Below are 26,536 nucleotides of genomic sequence, written 5' to 3'. Positions count from 1 at the left end.
ATGTCACAGTACATATTGGCATTTATGGTTCCCTCAATGAACTGTAGCTCCCCAGTGCCGGTAGCACTCATGCAGCCCCAGACCATGACACTACCTGCACCATGCTTGACTGTGGGCAAGACACACTTGTCCTTGTACTCCTTCACCTGGTTGCCGCCACACACGCTTGACACCATCTGAACCAAATAAGTTTACCTTGGTCTCATCAGACCACAGGACCTGGTTTCAGTAATCCCATGTCCTTAGTCTGCTTGTCTTCAGCAAACTGATGCTTTCTTGTGCATCATCTTTAGAAGAGGCTTCCTTCTGGGATGACAGCCATGCAGACCAATTTGATGCAGTGTGCGGCGTATGGTCTGAGCACTGACAGGCTGACCCCCCCTACCGCTTCAACCTCTGCAGCAATTCTGGCAGCACTCATACGTCTATTTCCCAAAGACAACCTCTGAATATGACACTGAGGCCGTGCACTCAACTTCTTTGGTTGACCATGGCGAGGCCTGTTCCCGAGTGGAACCTGTCCTATTAAACCACTGTATGATTTTGGCCACTGTGCTGCAGCTCAGTTTCAAGGTGTTGGTAATCGTCTTATAGCCTAGGCAATCTTTATGTAGAGCAAAAATTATTTTCAGATCCTCAGAATTCTTTGCCATGAGGTGCCATGTTAAACTTCGAGTGACCAGTATGAAGAATGAGCAATAAAACCAAATTTAACACACCTGCTCCCCGTTCACACCTGAGACCTTGTAACACTAATGAGTCACATGACATCGGGGAGGGAAAATGGCTAATTGGGCCCAATTTGGACATTTTTACTTAGGAGTGTAGTCACTTCATGAGTGATGGCTATACCCAATGATTCAACCATAATAGAACCAGAAGTGTGCACCAGATCATTGGGGAAGTCACCATTTATACACAATACCTGCTGCATCATACATTCCAACCAAACAAGCGCTACTGGAAATCTCTGGCCATGTACATGGTAAATGCAGTCAGAAAAACTTGTAGAAATTGATTAACGGAGTTGATTTACGGAGTTGATCTATACAAGGCAAACTTACAGACTTCATCAATAAACAGGCGTGTTGGTCATGCTTCAATTTAAAGCCAGATTATGCTAACATTATGTCCCATAAGGGTAGGCCCTCTTTTTATCCCCCCCAATGGATACCTACCTTTACTGCTCCCTCTAATGAAGCACAAGCTCCAATACGACCAGCGATGGGAGAACACTGGCAGACTGAGGAGCTTTTTCCCTGCTTGCCCTCCTCTTTATCCATTCATACCCCTCTCATACTCACTTCCCTGCCTTTTACTTCCCCCCTTTTATTCCCCTCTTTTTCTCCTTTCTCTTCTCAATGACATGTCAGCATTTTGCATTGCTCTGTGATAGGCTATATAAGCCTGTACCCATAAATTTGATTTTCTTGCAAATATGCGGCCTTGGCTTCAGGGGGTTGTGTACCAGGGTAAAGCCTGGCATCACCATTGTTTAGAGCCGACAGTTGGCTTTCCTGTAATAATGCGACTGGGCTCATTACAAGGAGTGGGAGAGGATGTCGCCCCCCCTCCGCCGCGCCTCCCGTCTAACGGGGAGACCTGAGCGACCAGCCGGCATATCGGCCAGCTGGCCGAAGACCTGAACAAAGCCGAATTCGGCCCTGATCGGGTCTCCAATGTAAAACCCGGAACTGATGTCATGACATCACTTCCAGGCACTGGAGCCCTAAAGGCGCCAGATAAAAACAAAACAAAACAGCATTTAAAAAACAGCCAAACTTGGCGTTTTAAATGCTTTTATGTGCAGATGAGGGATTTGGGGTCTTTTAGACCCCAGGTCCCTCCATAAAGAGTACCTGTCACCTCTGTGCTCCCGCACAGAAGTGAACGCATACGTAATTTGCGCCTGCATATGTAAACTGTGTACAAACCACACGTGTGGTATCGCCGCGATCATTAGACCGAGAGCAATTCTAGCACAAGACCTCCTCTGTAATGCTAAACAGGGAACCTCTACAATTTTTTTTAAAGCTTCGACTATGGAGATTTAAAAAGGTACTGAAGTTTGTCGCCATTTCACAAATGTGCACAATTTTAAAGCATGACATGTTCGATATCTATTTATATTTCACAAATCTTTCACATTATACATAAAATTGGGCTAACTTTACGGTTTTGTTTTTTAATTCATGAAAGTGTTTTTCTTCCCAAAAAAGACCGCTGTGGAATTATCTTGCGTCATAAAATATTGCAACGATTGCCATTTTATTCTGTAGGGTCTCTGCTAAAAAAAATAGATAATGTTTGGGGGTTCCGAGTAATTTTCTAGCAAAAAATAGATTTTAACTTGTAAGCAACAAGTGTCAGAAAAAGGCTTAGACTCCAAGGGGTTAAAAACTACTGGGGGAAAAAAGAAACATGCAGCAAGATTAGTCCTGGCAGCTACAAAAGTTACGTCTCAATCTTCAAACTAGTTGCATCCAAAGGTTTAAAAAAATTTAGCTCATCAATTCATGCTTATTATTTAACCTATATACTTTGTGGCTCTTAGGACTTCTGTTGACTTACCAGAGGAGAGGAAGAGGAAAGCTGGCCAGATCATCACAGAGCGGGGATCGCACCTGCTTTAAAACCTTTCATTTGAATTGCCGGGCGCTCTGCTGTCACACAAGGCACCGCCTCCTGGCCTGGCTCCTTTGATAGACAGAACACCGGTCCAATGCTGGGACGTGTGACATCTATCATAGGAGCCGATCATAGAGGTGGGACTGTGTGACGGCGAGCACCCGGCAAATCAAATGAAAGCTGTTACAGCGGGGTGATCCCCACTCTGATTATCCGGCCGGCTTTCCTCTTCCTCTCCTCTCTTCCCGGGCACAGGCGAGGCCGCACTGACGGGCACAGGCGAGACCGCACTGACGGGCACTGATTAAGTTAATATTTATTTTTGTTATTTCTGCATTCATGCAAAAACATTTAATGTAATTTTAAGAGATAATTTATGAGGGCGTGTTTAGGGATGGAATTAGGGGCGGGTTGGGTGTGGCAACTGGTGGCGAGGAACTCTTAAGGCCTAGCTAGTAGCTCAGGACTTGAAATTTTGAGCCCCGATATAGGTGCCTGAATTCTATATTGGCTTCCCATGATCTATTACACAGTAGCACTCAGACTGTAACAGGGAAGGGACGGCACTGCAAGCCAGTTAGGGCTCTAATGCATATTGCTGTGCTATCAGGCTAACACTAGGAGCGTGCTGACAGGATAAAAATGAAAAGCGATAGTCACATCAGTGTAATACTATTTCCTTGTCCAATCAGCAGGCTGATGGATCAAGTGAAATCTTGCTACCCGTCCCTGGAAAGGGGTGCTTGAATCCCAAGACTGGCTAAACAGAATTTCAAATACTTTCGCATTGAAGACAGTTCACATATGAATTCTAGCTGTCTTTTCAGATACTGGACTGGAATTCAGCTTTATATGACAATTGTACCTTTGGTATTTGGTGGCTAAACTTCAAATATCAAAATAATTACTCAAGGTGGTAAAAAAATGCCCCTGTGGTTCTGGGGTAAGCAACACAGAAATCCTGGGAAATGTTGTTTCCCAACATTATAGGATAAAGGATGTGTTATATACAGCATTGGCAAATCTGTAGATTTTTTTTGGAATGTTGCAATTCCATAGGTTCATGTTACAAATGTTATGAAAAAAAAAAAAAAATGTACACAAATTAATCTAAATAAAAATTGAAAAAAATAAATAGGTATACACTTTGATATTAACATCAAAACATTTGCTCTCTGTAAAGCAAAATTTTCCTTTGGAGTTACCTGGGATACTTGTTGGTGGCTCGGGAGGAAGAGCCACTGCACCTTCAACCTTGTCCTTTTCAGCCAATTTAGAGGCTGCTTGTGTTTTATTTTGGGGTGCAGACCCCTCCTCTTCCTCATCCACATCAGGAAACTCCCACTGCGACTCTCCTGAGATTTCGTTAACATAGAAATATCGCCTATGATTCCTGAATCACAAAAAACAGACAAAAATCTGTAAATATTCACCCCTCGGATATTCGCCCAATAAAAGGTCCTCACTCCTACAGCTGCAATCAGCCAACAGGAGGGAACCTGACAAAAAGTTATCTCAACTTTAAAAAGAAAAATGCCATCCTAAGATTGACTGGCAAAGGTTTGCAGAGCATCTTTATGCAACTCTGAACACAGATCAAATTAAGATAACAAATTGCTTAAAATGCTTAATACAGCTGGGGATGGTTGACACCACCATTCTGGGAATAAGTTCAAATATGATATCCACGGGATTAAAATAAGCATGTGTCTACTTTTTGAGAGCTGAAAGATAAGAGAGCAAAGATCTTCAATTAAAAGCACAAAGTACAGAAAAAAAAAACTTAAAACACAAATAATGAATAAACACAAGTATAAAAAGAAATAATTTTGGTCTGACCTGCATCACGGGACGTATCTTGTTCTTCGCTGTCACCCTTGGGGCCATGAAGCTTGTCGGCACTTCACTGGTGTAAGACGGGAAAGGATAGGGATCCGGATCCTGAAATGGTCACAGAGCTCGCGCATGCGCATCCCCCTGTCCCTGCCCCTTCAGCGCACTTGGCACTGGGAGTGAGTTCTAACCACCCTTTTTTTTTTATGTGTGTCCTTTCAGGAAAGGCTTTACATGGACAATATGCATACACAGCTATGAAAAAAAAACTTAAGTTTCTCCAATGTGCAGGCCCAAGCGCTCACTGTGCTCCAGGGATCTGCCCACCCAGAACCTAAAGTGCGGCCGTGTTCAGTCTCCAGACAGATGAGGTCACGAGGTCAGGTGGTGATGTCACAAGTCATGTTTTGAGATGTGAAAGGTGAAAATTGGGGAAGATTCGTACCTGTCCCAGTGGCAGGCCCAGCCTTTAGGGGTGGCGTTAATTTCATACTGTTTTATTTGTTCAGATGCGTCTTGCAATTTACGTTTCAGATAGATTCCGCTGAGCGCTCCTTCCCTCCAATCTGAGATTCGAGTCTGTTGGAGATACCAAATAAATAAATGCAGCCGTGAGATTTCAGCACAATGGACTAGGGTTCAATACAGTTCCAAAATACAGTCTGGGTTTTTCCTCCCTAGTGTACTAGCCGCCTCCTACAACCCACATTTTCTATCAACCCCAGTTATAGTAAAAACTTTTTTTCTCCTTTTCATCCCCAGACGAGTTATTCCCTAGCTTTTTTCACAGATTGGAAGTTAGCTTGCAACGGCCCTTTTTGTAACCACTTTTACTAAAACATTGGGGATGATTTACTAAAGGCAAATAGACTATGCACTTTTGCCAGTGCAGTTGCTACAGAGCTTAGTAAATGAGGGGAAGCTCTGCTGATTTCTAGTATTTAATCATTTGCAAGCAAAAACACTTTTTTTTTTTCTCTTGCATGTGATCGGCTATTCTTTGTAAAGTGAAGGTTAACTAAAATTTACTAAGCTCTGGATCAACTGCACATGCAGAGTGCAACTGCACATGCAAAAGTGCACAGTCCATTTGCCTTTAGTAAATCAACCCTATAACCCCAGCACTGGACAAGACTGAACAAATACTCACCTCAGTCTGAAACAACAGCACATGGAAGTTGGACACTGACTGCCTGTTTATGCCCAAAAATTCCAGTTTACTGATTAGACTATTAGCCAGTTCTCCAATCTGGAACTATAAAAAATAAAAAAAATATTTGTTACTACCAACTATTCAGTGAGTCTGTTCAACATAAACCCTACACTTTATACAAGCAACCCAAACACAAAAGGGTTAATGAGAACCAAACGAAATCACTCTCACATCCAATACTTCTACTGTAAAAACAAAGAAATTGTATCTAGCGCTCACCCAGCACCCTGAAGATCTTGTTTTATTGTATCTGTGTTATAAGTATTTATCTATATCTATCTCCTATAAATCTATCTAATCTCTCTCTCTCTCACATACACAGGGTTTTTTTTTTTTTTTTTTTTTAAACTTTCTTCTAAAAAACATATCCAATAAAAAATAAAAACAAACAAATGTTTTCATAAATTTAGGCCAATATGTATTCGGCTACATATTTTTGGTGAAAAAAATCCCAATAAGCGTAAATAATAATTGGCTTGTGCAAAAGTTTTAGCATCTACAAAACAAGGGATACATACTGGATGTTTTATTTATTTTTAAATACTAGTAATGGTAGCCATTAGCGACTTCTAGCAAAACTGATATTGCGACAGACATTCTGATGCAAATATGCACTGTCACTGTACTGACAGGAAAGGGATTAAACATTTATGGCGATCAAAGGATTAAATGTGTGCCTAGCCAATGTTTTTGTGTGCTGTGTGTGGCGTTTCTATTTAGGGAAGTGATGGATTTTATTCCCTCAGATCCCCACTTTCAGGACAGAGCACTGCATTGTTTACGTATGCAGAGCTTTGTTTAGCCTCTCTCCTTGACGATCGGTAGGCGCCGGCGGACATCCAGTGGCCGCCACCCACTGATCAGCGTCTACTGTGATAAATCACAGCAGAAGCAGTGCGCCCTCTAGGAGAAAGTGCAGAATCACGTATATATACATTCATGGTTCTGTACAGAACAGCCTCCCTGTACCATTAAATCTGCTTAAGCAGGAATGCTTCAAGAGCTCCCTGGAAGTATGGCATAAAACATAACACATCATTCACTGGTTACCTCGGGCACTTCATATTCTTAGCCACTGTGAATGCCAAAGTATCCACTTTTCTGCTACTTATCACCATAAAACTTTTCTTATCCACCTCTTTAAGATGCTTTAGCAATATTTGTGACCAGATAAAAAAAAAAAAAAAAAACTCTTAAACTTCACTCAGATACATACCAGCTGCATGGCATTTCTTTTTAAACTTTGAAGACATAAACATGAGATCTGCCAAAGATTACTTCCAAATTCCAAGGATGATATTCTTATCTTTGCTTCACTTTAAGTCACTGACTATATAGTCCGATGTCCCTTTATTGCTTGTGCTGGGTGAGCTGCTCATCAAGTTAAAAAAAGTCTAAGACGGCAACTACCACAATCGCATCCCAACAGGTTCCATTTAAGATCTTATTTTCTTTTATTGACCCCATGTTCCTCATTACAAAGCAAGCTCATTTACTGTATATGTCCTACTTTAAAGCTTTAGAGGGTAAGATAGCATAGCCAAATATAAACATAGGAAATTTCCTGAAAAGATCTACTGATTTGTGTTATAAAAAAAACTCTAAAGTAGTAACAAGCAGTATAAGACCAAGAGAACTCAGCACTTACCTTCAGATCGTCCTCTTCCTCATCTTCTTGCTTTGGAGCTGCTTTCACTGTTGCAGTGTCACTTTCGGTCTCTACCGAAGAAGGCGGACACTCTGCAGCTTCTGCCCCCATTTCTGTAGGTAAGTGACAAATAATTATAAATAAAATAATCAAGAGATAAAAAAAAAAAAAAAAAAAAGGAATCAAATTGTGGGGGTGGGAAGCACAATCAGGAAGGTTTTTTAATATTTTCAGTGCAGCCTCAAACTTCAGTTTTAAAGGAAAGTTTTTTAAGTTGCTCTTAGGGGGTCATGCCAAAAAAAATCTCTATAAAATCAGCATTGTGTTACCCGTCTCTGGTGTTTCCCGACCAGTCTTGGAGGAGCTGCGGCTGGCTGACTCTGGGCTGGCTGATGGAACAAACACCTTCCACTTGCTAGAAAAAGCCTTAGCCTTCTGAGCTTCATCTGATTGGCTGAAGTCCGAGCGTGGGCTGGACCCAGAAAGACTGACCTCGCCTTCTTCCAGTGCTCGCAGCTCAGCCTGTTAAAAGGGAATGTTAGATTATCACATTTTCAAAAAAGCCGCTGGATAGCTTGCCAACCAAAGAAGCTGTAAGGAACAACACAGTAAATTACACACTAGGGACACCTGCTTGTGCTGACTAAATCATTTGCCATTGGTCTCAGCAATCTAAGTGCAGAACAACATACTCTATGTTTTAGAGAAGAGAAGCAGAGGGCAGAGTCCTGTAGTGCTATCTTGTTTCTGTTGTACTGATAAAGTAGGGTAAGAGAGCATTGTCATCCTACAAATAGGAGTTACTGGCAGAAAAAAAAAAAAAAAAAGCAAGCCTCTTGAAGACAGACAACTAAAGCAGTCACCACATCGGGTAAGCTGCAATATATTACATTTGTTGCCTTCAGGTTTGGAAAAGCTGTTATCAGGACTTGTTACTTTAATGAACACACGTCTGGATCCAAAACAGCAGCCTCAGAGGCATCTGCTCCAGAACAAGCATGCGGTCTACTTCATCGGGAAACAGCAGCCTCCAATGGAAACTTCTCAGAAATGCATTTTGCTTGATAGAGCCTTTTTAAAATACTAGGATATACCTTCTTTCTTTCCAGCACCTTCTCCAGTTCCAAAGTATCTTCCGGCTCCTCTCCTTCTTCCTCGCTCTCTCCAGACTGCACAGTACTACAGACATCTTCCTGGGCCTGTTCATCAGCAGCCATCTCGCTATCAGTGCAGACAGTAGCCATGTCTTCATCCTCCTCACAGGCAGGCTCAACCACATCCTCTTTGCATATGACACGTCGCCTCCAGCGATCCTCCTCCTCTTTCACAGCATCTGGCAACAGCGGGGCGAGCAGAGATGCTGCCACACCCACTCTATCCTCCTCTTTATTAGACAGAGCTTGGATTCCATCATTCAACTCCTAGAATACAAAAATCCTGTTTATTGCACATCAGGATAGTTACATAGTTACTATTTTATCTATTCTGCCTAAAAACAGCAATAAGGCCATGATAATTTTCCCTCAAACTAGACAGATGTCAAAAGATGGCAAAAATGTTTTGCTTTAACTGTCCGAGTTAGCAGTGAGTCCATTTCTGCCTCTAGAGAAAAAAGGACAGACAAGGGTGGGTATATACCCCTTTCAGAAAAACAACTTAGACGTTACTGCTGTACAGTACTTGGCTGAAAAGGCATTCAAATATAAAAACTGGTTAACTCTTACAAATAATGGTGCAAATTATGACTATACCATATGTAAAATCTTATTTAAAAGCGAACTTGCATTGCCCTCTTTCATTTGATAAAACATCCTGAGAAGACATCTTGGTCCCTTTTTACCAAATGATCTGTGTGCCCACGTATCCTGAATGTACAAAATCATAGTCCTCGACTTTTGCGCTTATTGCTCTGTGAAATCCAGTGAGTAAACTCAATAGCAGTGTACTCATTGGACTATAGAAAACAGGGGGGGGGCAAGACAAAGCACTGAACTTTAGCATACCAGCATACGTTGAGGCCTCTGAAGTGCAATGTGATGTCCAGGATCAGTGGGCTTCCTAGGTGCATGCACAATCATTTGAGTAGATAAAGTAAAAAATAAAAAAATCTCAGTATGAGTGTGATAGGCTATTTTGTTTAAGCTACTTTGGGATTCAGGGACCGATCTGAATTGTATTCTGTAAAGTGCTGTGGAATTGCAGCATTAAAGAAAAAAAAATAAATATATAGGACAAAAATATTTTCAGGCATGATGTATTGCCTACTAAGTCTTTACAATGACTTCTAAACCTAAATACATGACCACATACCTTCTTTGGCTCTTTTTTGGAAAGCACTGGCACACTGCTGACTGCCAAGACCAAAGTATCTTCCTTTACCTCTGGAACACACTCCGATGTAACCACATTGGAAAAGTCTGAAGGCTCACTGCTGAAAGCCAATAACATCTCATTATAGCTTACATTTAGTATATAAAAGAAAAGGCAAAAGTCTCTAAATGAAGGCCTGACCTGTTTGTATATCCTTGAGCTCCCTGTACTTGGGAAGCCAGACTTTGAGGCAGCTCCCAGGTCACTTCATTGGTCTGAGTATTCCAATAGTAATAACAGCCAGTGTTCTCATCCCACACTTCCTGCCAGTCTCCCATGTCCACTCCAACTAAAGCAATACACAAAATAAATTAATTACATCTAAAAGCCCACATAGAAGAAGGCGCCCAGAGCCATTTAGATTTCTTACCTCCAGCCAGAGAACAATGAGTATCATAATGCCACAATTCCCCTGTGGCATTTGGCTCTGCTCCATTATGAGCACCAGATGTCACGCTGTGTGAATCTTTTGGATCTGGCTTTGGAGGAGTTGGTGGAGGAGCTGTAGAATTGGCTGTATCTTCCACCCCAGACAATGCAGGAGCTGTGATGGCATCGATCTCCTAATAAAACAAGAAAACCTTTAGGGTATGAAAAAACAAAATACAAAGAACATTGCAATGTATGGACTTCCCTGTACATGGTGTCAGCTATGACAGTAATCACACACACAAGCTGAAGGCTCCACTAAGCAAAAAGGTCTTCAGCTTGAAGGGGCCACTGCAGCCTGAAGAGATCAGCATGCCGCTTTACAACACTAATTGTCTAATACAATTTCAGTATTTGAAAAAGTTTTAAAATCTATCTCTAGAACTTTATATAGAAAGCCTTGAGCAAATTAGTTAACAGACAGGCTCTGATGCTACTACATTTGGCCCTAGCATGTAAGAGTCAATGACCTCTGAGAATAAACTGGCAAACTAAAAAAAGAAATAAAGTCTTGATAAGTATAATAGGTTTGTGTGAAAGTTATAGAGCCTACAAGCTAGGCTATGTATCATTGAAAATTGATCAATCCTGATGTACTGACGACCAATCTTATTTTTTAAGGCCTTAAAATTTCAGGAGAGTACAAATACCCCCTAAATTACACCTTTTTGTAAAGGGGACAGTCAAAGATATTTAGTAAGAGGCATAGTGAGTTTTTAAGTTGCAACTTTTTGCCCACAATAGTTTGGGTAATGAAGTTTTTTTTTTTTTCTCCACAAAATTGTCAAAGTAACAAGTTATTTCTTACACATGGCATAGATAAACTTGCAATTACACCCCAAAATATATTCTGCTGCTACTCCTGAGTATGGGGTTACCACATGTGTGAGACTTTTCCACAGCCTGACCAACTACAGAGGCCCACATCCAAGTAGCACCGTCAGGTACTCTGTATGCATAAATTACACATTTCATTTCCTGTGTACCCATCACATTTTTGAAGGCCCTGGAGCACCAGGACAATGGAATTACCCACAAACTTACCACATTGTATATTCTACGAGGCATAATGAGTCTTTTGAACATGTCATTTTTTTTTTCCCCACAAGTGTTTGTGTAAAAAGAAATACGTTCTCATTTTCTTTCCACATTTTCCAAAGTTGTCGGTTTATAAGATATTCCTAACACATAGCATGTACATATCAAAAATGACACCCCAAATTACATTCTGCTACTCCTCCTGGCCACATACAGAGGCCCAACATCCAAGTAGGACCATCAGGCGTTCTAGGAGCATAAATTACACATTTTATTTCCTGAGTACCTGTCACATTTTGGAAGGCCCTGGATAATTTTTTAGCTATGTGGACAGATGTTCACTGGGACAGATATTCACTGGGAGAGATTATTTTACTGGGACAGACGTGCAACAAGTGTTTTTTACTGTGTTGGGGACACTAGTTGGGTGATCAGTAAGTAAAAAGAAGTAAAACTGCTGTAAACTCACTGATCCCCGGCTGGCAGCACAGATCTGATCTCCTTCTCCTCACTGACAGACTGTGTGAGGGGAAGCAGAGCCAATCGCCGTTACAACGGCTGTCTATACATTACATGATGGCTGTGATTGGGCACAGCCGTCATGTGATCAGGAGAGCCAATCACAGAGCACTACTGCCGAGCGGTGTTGCGCTGTGTCTGGGGGGGCGTGGGCGCGCAATCCTTCTTCTAAAGGACGTTCAGGAACATCGACTCAGAAGAAGGAAGCTCCCACGTACCCGTATATGTGCGGTGGCCGGGTGGGAGGAGGTTAAAGATGATCTGCAGGGTAATATCTAAATGTAGTAATATATTAAGTGAAATGTTAAGTTATCTCTGACTCATAATATTGGGCTTCTAACACAAATCAGACAATAAAGGACATTTACAAAATATGCGTTTCTATCTGCAATACAAATTAATGATAATTAGAATTTTTCTTTTTTTTTTTTTTAAGGAAGGTCAATGTTTTTTTTAACTAGTTATCTGTCCATATTTTAAACCCCCTTCCCCCCACCAGCATCAAACTCATAATGCACCTCTGCCACGGCAAAGTGGAGGAAGCGCTAGTGACCGACACATATTTGAATGTGAATGTAAGCAACTTTGATGTCGATAGAGGCAAGAAAATCCCCAGCTGCAGGGATGCCACCACCATGTAAATTGGACTCCATTCTGAACTTCTGCACCCGCACAAACCAGTTAAGCGCCGTGAGGGCCAGGATTGGACACACCTTGCCTTCCTTCCTGGGGACTGTAGACAGGTTTGAGTAAAAACCCTGAAAACGTTCCGAAGTTGGAACTGGGGCAACCACCCCTTGAATTAACAGGTCTTTTAGCGTCCCAAACAGACCCTGTAAGTGGTCCGGGGACAGGCGCAAGCTGGAAGGAAAGAACGTTGCCGGGGGGAAAAAAAGAGCGAAACTCGATCTTGTAGCCGAACAAAATTACTTCAAAGACCCACTTGTCTTGTACCAGGAAGTCCACGGGTCTGGAAACCAGCAAAAACATCCCCTCACTCCTGATACGGGTGAGGGCGCACCTTCACGCTGAAGGAGCCTTGTCCGCGGGTCCGGAGAAGCCCGCTCTTGGCTTGCCAGACGAGGTTCGTTTGGATCCTCCAGAGGAGGCCCTGAAAGGCTTCGAGCCCTTGTCAGTCGACCCTGAGGGACGAAAATACATCTTATGAGCCGAGGAGGGCCCACATCTACGACAAGGGTCCTTGCCCTTAGTAGCGTGCAGAAGTTTCTCTTACCCCATGTGAGACCTTCAATGTAATCCATGGTAGCTCCAAACAGGCTATCTGCTTGAAAGGGGAGATCAGTCAAGGCCTTTTTAGAAGTATGGTTCACAGACCAGCATTTGAGCCAAAAGACATGCCAAAAGACCACTGCTGAAACAAAGAGCCGAGCCTCTAGGGGAGGGGAGCCGCATCCAAAGAGGCATAACATATAAACTACAGCCACTGTACCAGCCGGCAAAGGAAGGGGGAACTGTTCTTTCAGGTCACGGCGTAAATGCTTAACCCACTTGGTCAGAGTTTGTGACACCAGGGCAATGGTGAATACCGGCCACGGTGCAGAACCAGCCAGAGTGTACATATTGTGGGCCTCCTTCCTGTCACCCGGATCCTTAAAGCCGGGGGACTATTCAACTGGTATCACAGTTGCCTTGTTCAATCTGGAAACCGGAGTGTGCACCACCGGTGGAACAGTCCACTTAAGAAGGCACTCCTCATTGCTTAGGGACCCCCCAAGGGAGCGCTTTGGTCGTCCCCACTCTTTAGTGACAATTCTGTCAAAATAGGCGGGGAAAGGGAATGTGCCTCCATCGTAGCTTCATCCTCCATCTTTAAGGTCTCATGCACAGATATAATCAGCGTTTCCACCAGTGCCTTTTTGTGCGCAATATGTGGAGGAATCGTCCTCACTATCTGAGAATTCCAGGCGCGTGGTCGCAGACCCAACAGGGTGACCCACATCCGCGGTGGCCAAATCAGATTCAGGATCAGATGAGGCAGGGGATGCTTTTTGCTACAAAAAATAATAAGGTGAAACCACCCTTCTCCTGCGCTTGGTATCCAAGCCCCTCGACCACACTCCTCACGGGACTGACACCTGGCTTCTCAGATGGCTAAGGTCTTGCTGCCCTTATCGGACTGGGGTAGTCCACCGGTACTAAAAGCAAAAAAAAAAAAAACAAAGAAAGGGCGCACCGACCTAGCGCATTATCCTCAATAGAAGGCTTTATTTAAGTAACATTAAAAATGGCTACTCACAGACGTAGATAAAAATAAAGCGTGTCAAGCTGGATTGCTCAAATGTCCGTGTTTAGTCCATACAATCGTCCATGACTGATGAGATGACTGACGCGTTTCGAGGCCTAGCCTCTTCCTCAGAGCCACCAGAGACACGCTTTATTTTTATCTACGTCTGTGAGTAGCCATTTTTAATGTTACTTAAAAAAAGTCTTCTATTGAGGATAATGCGCTAGGTCGGTGCGCCCTTTCTTTGTTTTTTTTATGCTTTTTGCTAGCCTGTCGCCCGAAAGCCACCTATACCCGGGACACAAATGACTCCAGGACCGCTGTCAGAGCATCGATGGATGGTTGGGGCCCGGAGGGCCCCGCAGCCTCAGAGAGGGGAATCAGGTGGGGAGACGTGCTCCAAATACTTCATGAGTCACCAGGGGGACCCCACAAAGTTTAAAACACTGCAAAGGGACAACCCCCTTCGCACTGGCAGCACCACCTGGTCACTTTGCACAAAGCACTAAGTGATCCTCAGCAGAAAGGACTCCACCCTCCCTCTCTGAAACAGGTACCTGCAACCACCAGGATAATCTGCACTCCACGCGCGGTGATCAGGAAGTGAAAAGATCCAGGAGTCAGCACCAGGGGATGAGGAGGGGCTCCACTGCCATGGCCGCTGCTTTTTTCAATGACAAAATGGCCAACGGACTACACAAACATGGCTGACATGCATTGAGCACAAAGGCTGCATGAAAATGGCAGCCCCACGGGACCCAGGAGGAATCTTAGGGCCTCAAGGACAGACCCGGGAAGGACAGGGGACCCTGGCAGGAGCCCCCAACAGTTACATGCCCCCCCCCACCCCATTGCCAGAATAGCACCCTGCCCCCACCCCAGGAGGTGGACCAGACCACTAACACAGTCCTGGCACAAGTGGGGGGGGGGGGGGTACGAATGAAGGGGGTGCCTGAGGGGAACCCGGGGTCTGTCTGTCCCAAGGAGGGGCCCACATCCACCCCAAAACCCTCCAGGGGAGAGGGGGGGACAGCTACTCCCCATACAAGGAATCAGGTGGGCACCACTCCAGACAGAACCTCCTCTCCATAGAAATAGGGGGGCTGTCAGCCAGGAAGAGCGCTGCGATTTGGACCGAGGCCCAGTCGTATGCGACCTCACGAGACATTTAACTCGCAGGCCAGCCCCCGTCCAGTGGGGCTATGTCGCAGCCGACCTAGCGCGTAGCTGAGGTCTTCGCACGTTTGCTGCCAGACTGGGGTGACCACTGGATCTAGATTATCCAGCCCGTCGCCCAGTCCGGCAGTCGATTGTAGATCTCACAGGAATAATACCAGGAGAAAGATTTCTATCCAAAAAGAAAAAATTGCCAGGACCAGAGATCCCAGCAATGAACTAGGTCCTTACTCCTGACTAGGCAGAAAAAAAAAACCTATAGCAGAGAGAGGGAGTATACCCACTGGGACTGCCCATAGGCATAGTCAGACTTTTTTTCTGCCTAGTGTCCTACTCCTGTAGGGGGTAGTATAATCCAATGGTTAAGAAGATCAGAAGCTGTGTCTGTCAATGAACGAAAGAGAAAAAAAGCATTTTAAAACAAGGTAAAATTTACAGAAAAAGTTGCAGCAAGCTAACCATGCATATATTATCTTACCGCAAGGAAGTTGGCCAGAGTACTGTCAATGTCAGCAGAAGTATTTGCTTTTGTAGTAGGGGTAGGTTTGGACTTCTCAGACGAGTCCCCCTCTTCATCATCGCTGTCTGTGTATGCCCCAAGCAGACAAAGACCACCTATAGATATAAAACAGCTTAGACCAATTACAAAGTCAGAGAATATGAAATAAACCTATTATGCGGACTGCTTTTATCATTCACTAAATCCCCCTCTGTAGAGAGGCCTCCTCTTTTACACAGACTCCCAACAAATTAATGAGATCACCTCAGTGCTCTACAACATTTTTAGAAACGGAAACATATTGTGGCAAGCAATTTTTTTACTGATGAGATTGTCTTTTTTAATGTAGTTATTACTTTTCTGCTTCTTTTTGTTATTTTTAACATGGTTAAAGAAAAACCTGCATGTTGAAATGGAATATACACAATGGAGTTCTATACACAAGATGTACATATAAAATTATGTTCATGTTATGACCTAAATATCTACATTGCGTAGTCGGATTCCAAATGATTTAACATGACATAAAAAAAAAAAAAAAAAAAAAGTAATTTTATGCCTCGTTAGTTGCTTCTTTTCTTTGCAAAGACACAACTTTGGAAAAGTCAAGAAGACTCACTGTAATATCTAAACCCAAGGACAAAAATCTAATGCATCATCTTTCAGATTAACAGGATTTTTAGTATGCACAGAAAATAAACTACTGATATCGGTAGAAACTCTTTATAGCTACCTGTGCACTGAAATGAAAATCAAACACAATGTTATATCTTCCTGCCAAGCTAACTTCTGTTAACTACAAATGTCGCTGCCCCCGGGTAATGAAGATGTGTTTGAAGTGAAGACATATTTGTAATGAGGAGAGCAGCCTAGGGAGACTAGTATGGCTTCCACCATAGATACGGTGGAGGATCACCATAGCAACAGTAGGACAGGAAGTGTGTCATTTACAGGATTAACAGGCAAAAATAAAAAAAGAAATCCAATGCAGAGGCCTGGAGAGCTCCATAATGTTACATTTTTTTTTTTTTTTTTTTTCGGGTTTAGATATGCTTTAGGCTCCTTTCACACACTGCGTCCGTTGGACGGAGTCCGTTTTTCTCAGCGGGGGATCGAGCCGCCGATCCCCCGCTGAGCAGCAGGACGACAGCTGTGTCTCCGCGCTGTGTGCGGAGACACAGCTGTCAGTTCCCCATGCATCTCTATGGGGGAAATCGGGTGAGAACGGACCGTCGGTCCGTTCTCATCCGATCCGCTGGACGGATGGAAAATAGGGTTTCCATCCGTCCAGATTTGACAGATCGGGTGTCAGCGGACATGTCTCCGCTGACATCCGATCCCCCATAGAGATGCATGGGGGGACCGTTCAGATCCGCCAAAAAAACAGACAGGCGGATCTGAACGGTCCGCCTGTGTGAAAAGGGGCCTTAGGGTTCTACTGTAAATAGGTGGTTTCAGATGGGGAGGGGGTGAACAAATAAAAAGGGAAGTAGAAGGGCCAAAAAATAAAATGGTTTGGCTGTGAGTACAGAAAGTACATGCGTATTGGAATTCCTATCTGGGGACACTTTTGCTTCTTTCTCCTTTGACTTATGTACTGGGGAAAACAAGCCTAAAAAAACAAAAAAAACAAAACAAAACAAAAAAAAAACAATTCTACTGTTCCCCGATAGACACACAGATCTTTGCACATGCTGAAATCCTTCCCTTGTATGCCTTTAATTGTAAATGCTCCTTAAGTTTGCTCTCAACTTGCCAATAAGCATTTTATAATAGAACACCAAAAAACACTGTAGCCCTATCCTACGCAGGTCATCTATTTTGGTAGGCCCATCAGTGAATTATTATAGCGTATAGAACATGAGTTTAAAGTTATTGGCATTAAACCCAAACCTAACCACCAATACTGTGTCAGGTAGCCGATAATGGGCATCTAACCTGTAGGCTTCACCACTGCAGGCAGGACTTCTGGGATCATTCCTGTGATGGGAGGAGCAATGACCTTCTGGGAATCTGTGTCATCTGTCCATGGAAAAAGACAAGTGCATACAATTACTATAACAGGGATACACTAATTACATGACACATAAAAATCCTCAAATTACCAGAAGCTAGGCCGATTTTAGGAGCGACCCATATGAGTGGCACTGGATTAAACGATGGTGATGCTGCCAATTACTTCCATTCAGGGCATTTTTTGGCCTTCAAAATCAGGCTGCTAACAAAGATAGGATGCCGCCCCCCCCCCCCCCCCAAATTGGGGCTTATGTGGCTTTGGATAAGCTGAGATGCAAAGCTCCAAATACACAATGGCAGAGATCAAAACATGTTTGCCTTTTTTTTGCCTAAGCTAATAAAAAGTCCAAATACATAATATTTTGAGGTCCACACCTCAACCTTATCCTGGTGACCAAACCAGAAGGGCGATCACCATGATGGAGATGCAGACAGCAGAAAGAAAAAAATAAAAATAACTTCACCGATACCAACTTGTTTAATTGCTGTTATCTGGTAGTTTGTGTGTTAAATAATGTTCCTCACTTTTTGTCCCAAAGGCAACACAAGTAAGGGAGCCTTTCACACACACACACACACAATGTGTCCAGAGTGGAGTCTTAAGCCCCATACACACACGCAGATCGTCGTCATACAAATGTTCGTCTTTTCTCCCCGGGATGTCGGTGTCTGTTGAAAAGTGCAAAGACAGCACAAGGACAGCACAAGAATTTTGTCCGCAGACTTCAGCTGACTGCAGAAGTGATGTCATGTAATGGTTAACTTTCCCTGTGTTTTTTATTTTCTGAGCATGCCCAGTCTTGCAAATCTGCGGTCTGTCGGCTGATTTCTGTACTGACAGGCGAACAATTGTCCGTTCTGGTGTCTGCAGACAAAAATTTTCATGTTTGCAAGAAAGACTCTTGTCCGCGGATTGTGTGCAGACATCTGTCGGAGGCACCATACTAACACGCATACAATCGGCAGATCTTTCGTCCGCCGACGTTTGTATGACGACGATCTGCGTGTGTGTACGGGGCTTTACATAGCAACTAATTCACCAAGCAGCAAATTTTTGTGTAGTTGTGGAAAATTGGCGTACCTTAGAGGAAACAGAAAAAAAAAAAAAACAGCCTTCATACAGCACCCTGTACTGTAATGACAGGATTCATCCAAACATAATGTACAGATACTTTATGAAGCTAACAAACCAGAACAAGTTTTTCTAGTTTAGAGTCTTACAACATCCATTTTTTTTTTTTCCAAAATCTGTTTCAGAAGCATTTAGAAGAGTTCTGAATACATTTCAATGTCTGGTCAATCTCTTCGCTAAATTGCTTCACACCCCCCCCCCCCCCCCCAAACTTCAGCTTCAATAGTGTGTCCTTTAGGGGACGACAGGAGAAACCACTGAGCGCAGTGGGGGACCAGGAATCTGACACTCCTGAAACTAGTGTTGGTTTCTGAACAGATTTTTTCAGATGATTTCTCCGAATCATTGCAGAGTTTGGCGATGCGGGCAGCGGGATAGGAACGTACTTTTGTACTTTTTATTTTCTTTTTCAGAGACAGCTTTTTTGAGCCATTTCATTTTAGCAACAGTGTCACAACATTGATATACAGAGAAAGCATATTACTGTTTTACAGAGTCAGAGACTACAATATATTGTATTATGGAGGATTTTTTATTTTTTTTTGTTTAAAGTTCATCTTGAGGCATACATAAACCTCCCTTCCATGACACCTAAAAATCTGCCATCCTTAGTCCTCACTTGTACTTCTTCTAGGATTGAGGATTAGGCATTACAATCTGTGCACCCAGTTCTCCACTCATCATAATTTCCCCACGGTGGTGCAGTGTTTTGGAGCCTATTAGCCAGGGAGTGACTTGGGAACCCAGAAAAGGGCCCTCCCAACTTTGCAGTCCAGAAGAAGAAAGACTTGGGACCTGGTACATGACAAGACTGCAGATTTAGGGGAGTAAATGGGGCTTATAAAGCTGACCGTACTCTACACAATCTGATTGTACAATCTCCTTTAGATCTGCCACAAACTTTGTAGGGCAATAGCCTGCCTGGTTGGATTCAATTTGAATAGATTGTTTAGGTTTGTCTATGTATTACAAAGTTTTGGTACTACAATTACAGAGATTGTATGAGATTTTAGAACAGTGTATCAGGAAAGTATTCACAGCGCTTCACTTTATCCACATTTTGGCATGCAACAGCCGTATTCCAAAATGGATTTAATTCATTATTTTCCTAAAAATTCTACAAACAATACCCCATAATGACCCACAACCCCCACGTCCCGCAGCACCTCCCCGTTGCCCACAGGCTTTCGCGTCCGCAGCACCCCCCACTGACCAGCTTCTGCGTTCCGCTCCCCCGCCATGGACCGACTTCTGCGCCCCGCACCCCCCCTTCCCAGTCGCCGACCGGCTTCTGCGCCCCCCCTTCCCAGTCGCCGACCGGCTTCTGCGCCCCCCCTTCCCAGTCGCCGACCGGCTTCTGCGCCCCCCCCTTCCCAGTCGCCGACCGGCTTCTGCGCCCCCCCCCCTTCCCAGTCGCCGACCGGCTTCTGCGCCCCCCCCTTCCCAGTCGCCGACCGGCTTCTGCGCCCCGCACCCCCCCTTCCCAGTCGCCGACCGGCTTCTGCGCCCCGCACCCCCCCTTCCCAGTCGCCGACCGGCTTCTGCGCCCCGCATCCCCCCTTCCCAGTCGCCGACCGGCTTCTGCGCCCCGCATCCCCCCTTCCCAGTCGCCGACCGGCTTCTGTGCCCAGCACCCCCCCAGTCTCCAACCGGCTTCTGCACCCCCCCTTCCCAGTCGCCGACCGGCTTCTGCGCCCCCCCTTCCCAGTCGCCGACCGGCTTCTGCGCCCCCCCTTCCCAGTCTCCGACCGGCTTCTGCGCCCCGCACCCCCCCTTCCCAGTCGCCGACCGGCTTCTGCGCCCCGCACCCCCCCTTCCCAGTCGCTGACCAGCTTCTGCGCCCCGCATCCCCTGTTCCCAGTCGCCGACCGGCTTCTGCGCCCCGCATCCCCCCTTCCCAGTCGCCGACCGGCTTCTGTGCCCCAGCACCCCCCCAGTCTCCAACCGGCTTCTGCACCCCCCCTTCCCAGTCGCCGACCGGCTTCTGCGCCCCGCACCCCCCCTTCCCAGTCGCTGACCGGCTTCTGCGCCCCGCATCCCCCCTTCCCAGTCGCCGACCGGCTTCTGTGCCCCAGCACCCCCCCAGTCTCCAACCGGCTTCTGCACCCCCCCTTCCCAGTCGCCGACCGGCTTCTGCGCCCCGCACCCCCCCTTCCCAGTCGCCGACCGGCTTCTGCGCCCCGCACCCCCCCTTCCCAGTCGCCGACCGGCTTCTGCGCCCCGCACCCCCCCTTCCCAGTCGCCGACCGGCTTCTGCGCCCCGCACCCCCCCTTCCCAGTCGCCGACCGGCTTCTGCGCCCCGCATCCCCCCTTCCCAGTCGCCGACCGGCTTCTGCGCCCCGCATCCCCCCTTCCCAGTCGCCGACCGGCTTCTGTGCCCCGCATCCCCCCTTCCCAGTCGCCGACCGGCTTCTGTGCCCCAGCACCCCCCCAGTCTCCAACCGGCTTCTGCACCCCTCCCCCCCCCCAGTCTCCAACCGGCTTCTGCACCCCTCCCCCCCCCCCCCCAGTCGACGACCAGCTTCTGCGTGATTGGTGATATGGGCTAGGAGGGCGCTGTGCACTCACAGTAAGTTCTCAGTCTCCGGGGTTGAAGACTGAGGACATCTATTGGTGGAGAAGAGGTATTGCGGGAGACACGGTATTCCTTGTACACAGGCTGAGGTTCGGGTTAGTTTACACGATTTGCTTTCATAACTTTCAGCCAATAAACAGCGAAAGTAAAAATATATCCTGGTGACAAGGCCCAGAGGAAGTCAGCGCAGTACAGCACCCGCAGGGCCCCCATACAATCACACCGAGGCCTGTGCTGGTTACACATAGGACTGACAGACGGGTATTCCGCCACCCATCATCCTATTACCAGAAGACGTGCTCCCCTCCCCCACACCACCACTCCCTCCACAGGGCCTGCGGGGCTTACCCTCTGAACCAGAGCCGGCCTCCTCCCGGGTGGCAGCACGGGGTCCCGGCGGAGAGAGCTGAAGTATAGGTCTCCGGCCCGATACCGCCCGTGTCTTCTTCCCCATGAGAGCGCGCATAGGGCCCCCTCTCACCTCGGGGCGCGGAACTAATACGTCACTTCCGGGCGCCGGTACCCCTTCGTCATTCCGTCTAGACTTTCCCGGTGCATGTGACCGTCAGAAACCCCGCCCCTGGTGTCAATAAAGCATGCACTTTACTGCTCCCTGCTGGCACACTTACTCACTACAACCAACTTAATCAGGGAATAATTCCCGCCCATACTGACTGACCTGAGCCAGAGGTGGCTGCAGTGTTCAGCTCTGGTCACTGACGTGAAATCATTACTTTGTATCAATTGAAGTGATAAATAAACCCCTCATAACAAAATTAATAAAGTACTGCAGACCCCAACAGTACAATGAATCCTGTATGTCTACTTATCCCCAGTGCAAATCCTCTCAATCCCAGTTTCAGGTGTCTCCTTAGCGTTACCCTGGGTTCACATATCTGCGATTTGTGCATGCCGCGTTTGTGCAGTCACGGCAGTTCATTCATTTGAAAGGGCTGCCGTTTCTGAAAAAAATAAATAAAAGTGCATGCGCTTCTTTAAAAAAATGCAGCGGTCTTTATGACCATGCCATTTCCCTGTGGTTCCTGCACCCGTACTGCGATTTTACATGTGTGGGGGTGTCATTTAGAATGAATGGCAGCCCCGTGCGCTTCCGCAGAGCAGTGAGTTCTTACTGCGGGTGGTTGCAGGAATCGATGCGATTCTCGCGCCCGCAGTCGTACGCAGAGATGTGAACGTAGGGTGAGGCTGAATTCACACCGAACGATTTGACGCATTGCACGTCACATGTTTTTCACACGGTAGCCCATTGGCTTCAACAGGCTGCTTGTCTTGCGACAAACCAAAGAAGCTCAAGAATGAATTTTTGGCCAAGAGTCAAGCGCGTTTGGCGACATGTTTTTACATGTTTTGTAGTGAGAAAAAAATGCGACAAAACACGTGACTTCTACCTGCGTTTGCGATGCAATTGAGAAATAACGGCAGGGGCAGACTGGCAACTTTCAGCCTAGGGGGCAAGTACAAACCAGAGGCCCATGGTGCAGCGACTCGGCCCCCCTCCCACTCTCCCTCCCCCCCTTCTCACTCTCCCAATCCTCCTCCTGACCCCCATTCCAAGTTGAAGCCCTGATCCAGATACTCTCTACTTACTGTCTGAATCCAGGTTTCTGACCCGCCCAGCAGGGGGAGGTTGGGGGGAGCTGGCCAGGGTAGATGAGTCTCCAGTGGGGCATGGAACCAGCCACTGCTTAGACACAGTTTACACCATCCATGCTGGGGGGGAGGGATGCCTGCACTTTGTCCTTGTCTTCAACCCCCACTCAGTAGGTCAGCGGTGGGGACTTTTACTTCTCTTCACCAGGAATCCTTTAGGCATGTCTGTAGAATAAGCAGTGCAGCCTTTTTACAGGGCATCAGAGTGGCCCAAGTGGCAATTGCCCCCCGGCCCCCTGGCCCAGTCCTCCCCTGAATAACGGCACCACAAGTACGACGTGGAGTGTAGAGCATTTTTCACACATTTCCAAAAACACGGGTGTGACAAACCCACCCAGCATAGGGGCTTTTGGAGAGGACTAAGGGCAAGCCTCCTACCCACTGATTATGGCCCCTGGAGAGAGCAGATCATTCTACAATAATGGACGCTGAGAGCAAGACTTGGATTACTTCCCTGAATAAAGACAATAAAGCTTCCCTCCTGGAGTGGATGGAAAGGTGTAATATTAATCCTGTACAGGTTAACGGTCAGAGGAAATATGGTGGCCTTCCTGCAGATTGGGCTGGAGAAGCTCCTTCACTTGGGACAGAAATATTTATCAACCATAATCCTCAAGAGATCTATGAAGATAAATTAATTCCACTGTATCAGACTGCTGGGACATCGTTTGTCTTCTGATGATGTGTCTAGTGGACAGAATTCCCAAGTTTGTGTCACTCCCATTGTTAATTGGGTCACCTATTGTGAATAGGTGGATGGAAAGGTGTAATATTAAACTGATACATGGGAATGGTCAGAGGAAATATGGTGGCCTTCCTGCAGAACGGGTTGGAGAAGCTCCTTCACTTGGGACAGAAATATTTATTAACGATATCCCTTAGAGACGGTTCACACTACCACGACCAGAAAGTCACCCCATGAAGGAGCGACTTTTTAACGTGACTTTAGCGTGACTTTGAAGAGACTTAAATGACAGGCGACTTTGTCTTTGGGGAATGCCTGGGTAATCTTTTTCTTCTTCCTGGAAAGTCTGATCACAGTCGCTTGAAAATAGATAAGGATCCGACTTAGAGGCGACTCCCATTGAAGTCTATGGGCACAAGTCGGATAGAGGTCGCCTTGAAGTAGTACAGGAACCTTTTCTGAAGTCGGAGCTACTTCAGTAGTGCATATTGACGGCTCTCATTCATTTATATTGAATTTGTAATGACAAGCGACTTGGGGCGACTTGAGGTCGCACAAGTCGCGTCCCAAGTCAGAGTAGAGTGAACCGGGTCTAAAAGCATTTGTTATCCTAAAAAAAAAAACGGATCCTGTTTCCTTAACCGCTTCCGGACCGCCAGCCGCCGATTTACTGCAGCAAGCTGGCCCTCCTGCGTGACCTACGTCAGTTGCACGCCTGCAGCTAGGGGCCGAGCACGCGCTGCCAGTGGCGCGGTCCTGCCTCCACTCGGCAGCGGGGGCTCTGATGCACGGGGCAGGTGGCTCCAATTGCCGCCTGACACCCATGATTGTTCCCCGCTGAGAGAGAAGAACGGTCAGCTGTTGTAAACACAGCTGACCGTTCTTCTCTCTGAAATGATCACAGAGTGCCTGTGATTCTTCTATATAGGATCACAGGTCTCTATGGTCATTCCTGAAGCCCCGCGCCCATACAGTTAGAAACACTCCCCTAGGTACACATTTAACCCCTTGATCACCCACAGTGTTAGCCCCTTCCCTGCCAGTGTCATTATTACAGTAACAGTGCCTATTTTTAGCACTGATACTCTAGTAATGTCACTGGTCCCCCCAAAGTGTCAAAAATGTCAGTTAGGGGTCCGATCTGTCCGCCGCAATGTCGCAGTCCCGCTAAAAATCGCAGATCGCCGCCATTACTAGTAAAAAAAAAAAACAATAAAAAGGACATAAATCTTTCCCGTAGCTAGTCGGGCTAGACGCGATAACTTTTGCGTAAGCCAATCAAAATACGCTTATTGCGATTTTTTTACCAAAAATATGTAGCAGACAACAAATTGGCCTAAAATGTTAAAAAATTTAGATTTTTTTATTTTTTTTTTGGGGGGGGGGGGGGGGATGTTATATATCAGAATGTAAAAAATATTGGTTTTTTTTCCAGAATTGTCGCTCTATTTTTGTTTATAGCGCAAAAAATAAAAATTGCACAGGTGATCAAATACCCTTAAAGAAAGCTCTATTTGTGGGGAAAAAAAGGACATCAATTTTATTTAGGTACAGTGTCGCATGATCGCGCAATAGTCCGTTAAACTAACACAGTGCCGAATCGCAAAAAATGGCCTGGTCATTAAGGGGCAAAATCTTCCGGTCCAGAAGTGGTTAAAGCATGATTTACAGCACAGTGCTTGTGCTGTGTAATTTGGCCCCCTGTAACACCTAAAATACCTGGCTGATCCTGCCAGCTTCTACCCTTCCCCCATACACTGACCACGGTGTATCCTGGCTGCTAAGCCCTGACACCGTGGTCAGGTTACGTGTCTCCGTCATCTGCAGACCTGCACTGTCCTCCTCTGTTTCCCTCTATCCTCCTCCCCCCTCCCCTCCCTGCTTGTCAGCTCTCACTGGGGCCGCTCTGCACCCCTCCTAAAGCTAGTTTATGTTTGCATCATCCCCTCTGTTAGATAATTTGTATCCCAGTGCCTGTGCTTTATTAACCACTTGTCGACTACTCACAGTAATCCTACTGGGTCCAGCGACGTAGATCTACATCGTTGGACTCCTAGTGGTCTTGGCGGCGTGTGCGCCACCGGAGGCTCGCTCCCACTGTGTTTAGACATAGCGGGAGTCGGGCCGGAGGAGGAGAGGTGGGGATCGCCGCCTCCCTTCCCCGATCGTCGGGGAAAGTATGAGAAGACCCGCCTGGTTATGTAAACAAAGCAGGCGGATCTTCTCTGTGACAGACAGGGAGAGATCACAGGATTCAGCATAGCTGAACCTGCAATCTCTGTCTGTGTCACAGAACCCCCTCCCCCCACCCACATGTCAGTAAGCATGAGGCATACATTTAACCCTTTAATCACCCATAGGGTTAACCCCTTCCCTGGCAATGTCATTATTACAGTAACAGTGCATATTTATACCCTCCCCTTATACACTGACCACGGTGTATTCTGGCTGCTGAGCCCTGACTTTGTGGTCAGGTTACGTGTCTCCGTCATCTGCAGACCTGCACTGTCCTCCTTTGTTTCCCTCTATCCTCCTCCCCCCTCCCCTCCCTGCTTGTCAGCTTTCACTGGTGCCGCTCTGCTCCCCTCCTAAAACTATGTTGTGTTTACATCATCCCCTCTGTTAGATTACAATTTTTATCCTGGTGCCTGTGCTTTATTAAAAAAAAAAAGCAGATTTCTACCTGTTTTCTCAGCACCGCTCGACCATCACGTGACTCCCGGCTCACTCCTCCCTTCCTCCCTGCCTCCGCGGCTGACGTCAAAAGAAGGTTTCGGCTGGAGATGTCAGACTGGAAAAGAAGAGAGTCGGGAGTCATGTGAGCGCCGTTGTGAAAACAGGTAGAAATCTGCTTTTTT

The 26,536-nt window shown here is 46.0% G+C and overlaps 1 protein-coding gene across 2 annotated transcripts in view; it reads right to left on the bottom strand.

Moving 5' to 3' along the window:
• The window catches only part of FNBP4 (formin binding protein 4), a 29,347-nt gene extending 7,492 nt beyond the window's left edge, over positions 1–21,855 (bottom strand). Inside the window, exons 1-12 of one of the 2 annotated variants that reach the window (XM_082269637.1) lie at positions 21,671–21,855; positions 17,537–17,620; positions 15,578–15,714; positions 10,063–10,255; positions 9,834–9,981; positions 9,633–9,750; positions 8,417–8,743; positions 7,652–7,844; positions 7,323–7,435; positions 5,612–5,716; positions 4,907–5,040; positions 3,834–4,021 (exon numbers count right to left, since the gene is read on the bottom strand). In XM_082269637.1, the coding sequence (XP_082125763.1) occupies positions 3,834–4,021; positions 4,907–5,040; positions 5,612–5,716; positions 7,323–7,435; positions 7,652–7,844; positions 8,417–8,743; positions 9,633–9,750; positions 9,834–9,981; positions 10,063–10,255; positions 15,578–15,714; positions 17,537–17,620; positions 21,671–21,788 (1,858 nt within the window). In that variant the 5' untranslated portion in view covers positions 21,789–21,855. Of the gene's footprint in view, positions 1–3,833; positions 4,022–4,906; positions 5,041–5,611; positions 5,717–7,322; positions 7,436–7,651; positions 7,845–8,416; positions 8,744–9,632; positions 9,754–9,833; positions 9,982–10,062; positions 10,256–15,577; positions 15,715–17,536; positions 17,621–21,670 lie in introns of both variants that reach the window. The other variant, XM_082269636.1, reaches the window with a different exon arrangement.
• Positions 21,856–26,536: the final 4,681 nt, after the last annotated feature.

This window comes from Pelophylax lessonae (assembly GCF_965119305.1).
Source record: "Pelophylax lessonae genome assembly, chromosome: 10".
Lineage (NCBI taxonomy): Eukaryota > Metazoa > Chordata > Amphibia > Anura > Ranidae > Pelophylax > Pelophylax lessonae.
The sequence above is the reverse complement of the archived record's forward strand: the minus strand, read 5'-3'. Positions and strand labels throughout refer to the sequence as shown.